At 43.6% G+C, this 1,336-nt stretch overlaps 1 protein-coding gene across 1 annotated transcript in view; it reads right to left on the bottom strand.

Moving 5' to 3' along the window:
• Window positions 1-184, bottom strand: part of LOC101848927 (hydroxyacid-oxoacid transhydrogenase, mitochondrial) — a gene marked incomplete at its 5' end in the record, with an annotated part of 21,113 nt that extends 20,929 nt beyond the window's left edge. Inside the window, 1 exon segment of the mRNA XM_013089390.1 lies at window positions 58-184. Coding sequence (XP_012944844.1) covers window positions 58-125 — 68 coding nt within the window.
• Between the last annotated feature and the right edge of the window lie 1,152 nt (window positions 185-1,336).

The following is a 1,336-nucleotide window of genomic DNA, read 5'->3' as shown; positions in this document are numbered from 1 at the left end:
ACACACACACACACACACACTCTCTTTCAGAACAAGTACCACTGCAGTTCCACTGACCTGGACATTTGTCTCTGCAGCAGACGTCTGCACACGGACTTCAGCGCTTGTCCTCTGGTCGTTGCCATGGTGACCAACTTGAACTTGCAAAGGGCAAATGGCAAAGGGGTCAGAAAGCTTCACGGATCTGGAGAAAGACAAAAAAAAACTCTGTTCAACTGGGATGAGTAAAACACACGATAGAGAGCCATAGAGCTCTATAAAGTGAAGAAGTAGGACCTACCAGTGACACTCTCCAACCACCCAACCCCATAGACAAAAACAACAGAGGATAAGACAAGAAGTAGGACCTACAAAAGGTCGCTTTTAAGGACAAGCGGGCTAACCCAGAATTCGTGGGTTTCCAGAAATCTTGACCTACACCAAAAGTGGGCATTGCCCTACCTATAGGAGAAGTTTGGTTTCATTGGTGTGTGTGTTTCTTTGGTTATAGAGAAAAATCTTCTTGTCTTTTAAAGAAACATAACAAGGGACAAACATTTTACCTTCGATTTATTCTTCGGGATAGCCCCCTTGTGCTAAAAAGCGACCAAATGTATTACTAGTGCCCCCCCCCCCCCCAAAAAAAAAAAAACAACCCCACTCACAGAGCCAGAAACAAAAGAGGGAAAATAAAGAAGTAGAACCTATACTAGTGACACCCTCCAACCACCCGCCATCTCACGAAGCAAAGTTCAGAAAGTGTGTGATGCTGACAATGCAAGCCGAGAGTCGAACCTGAACGTTCAACTTTTGCCCCAAATTCCACGGTTTCTAGGTATTCTTTTTTTTTCTTCAGTTTTAGTAAGAGTTTTACGGCACTTGTAACACAATAAGGTCATATGAGCGCCAGAAGATTAGAGGTGTTACAAGAGAGTAACAAAACACACAAAAAAAGGAGGAGAGATAAAGACGATAGATGTCTGATAGGAAAGAAGGATCGAGCAAACCACACCAGAGCACCCGCCAACCACCCAGTAGTATCGCACAGTAGTACAACGCTTAGTTCACAAAGAGCGCCAAAGTGTAATAGGGTGTGCACACACTTAGCCACAAGTCGAAATCGAAAGGGTGCCGTCATGCAAAGTAATCGAAAGATATTAGCTTTCGTTTTAGTAAGAGTTTTACGGCACTTGTAACACAATAAGGTCATATCATAGGTATCGAAGATTAGAACAAAGTCCGAGTTTTCAATAAGAGAGAGAGAGAGAGAGAGAGAGAGAGAGAGAGAGAGAGAGAGAGAGGGGGGGAGAGAGAGAGAGAGAGAAGATGCGAATTATTTAAGGAAATATGAGGCCAG

Source organism: Aplysia californica, unplaced genomic scaffold (genome assembly GCF_000002075.1).
Source record: "Aplysia californica isolate F4 #8 unplaced genomic scaffold, AplCal3.0 scaffold00941, whole genome shotgun sequence".
In the NCBI taxonomy this organism is placed as follows: domain Eukaryota; kingdom Metazoa; phylum Mollusca; class Gastropoda; order Aplysiida; family Aplysiidae; genus Aplysia; species Aplysia californica.
The sequence above is the reverse complement of the archived record's forward strand: the minus strand, read 5'-3'. Positions and strand labels throughout refer to the sequence as shown.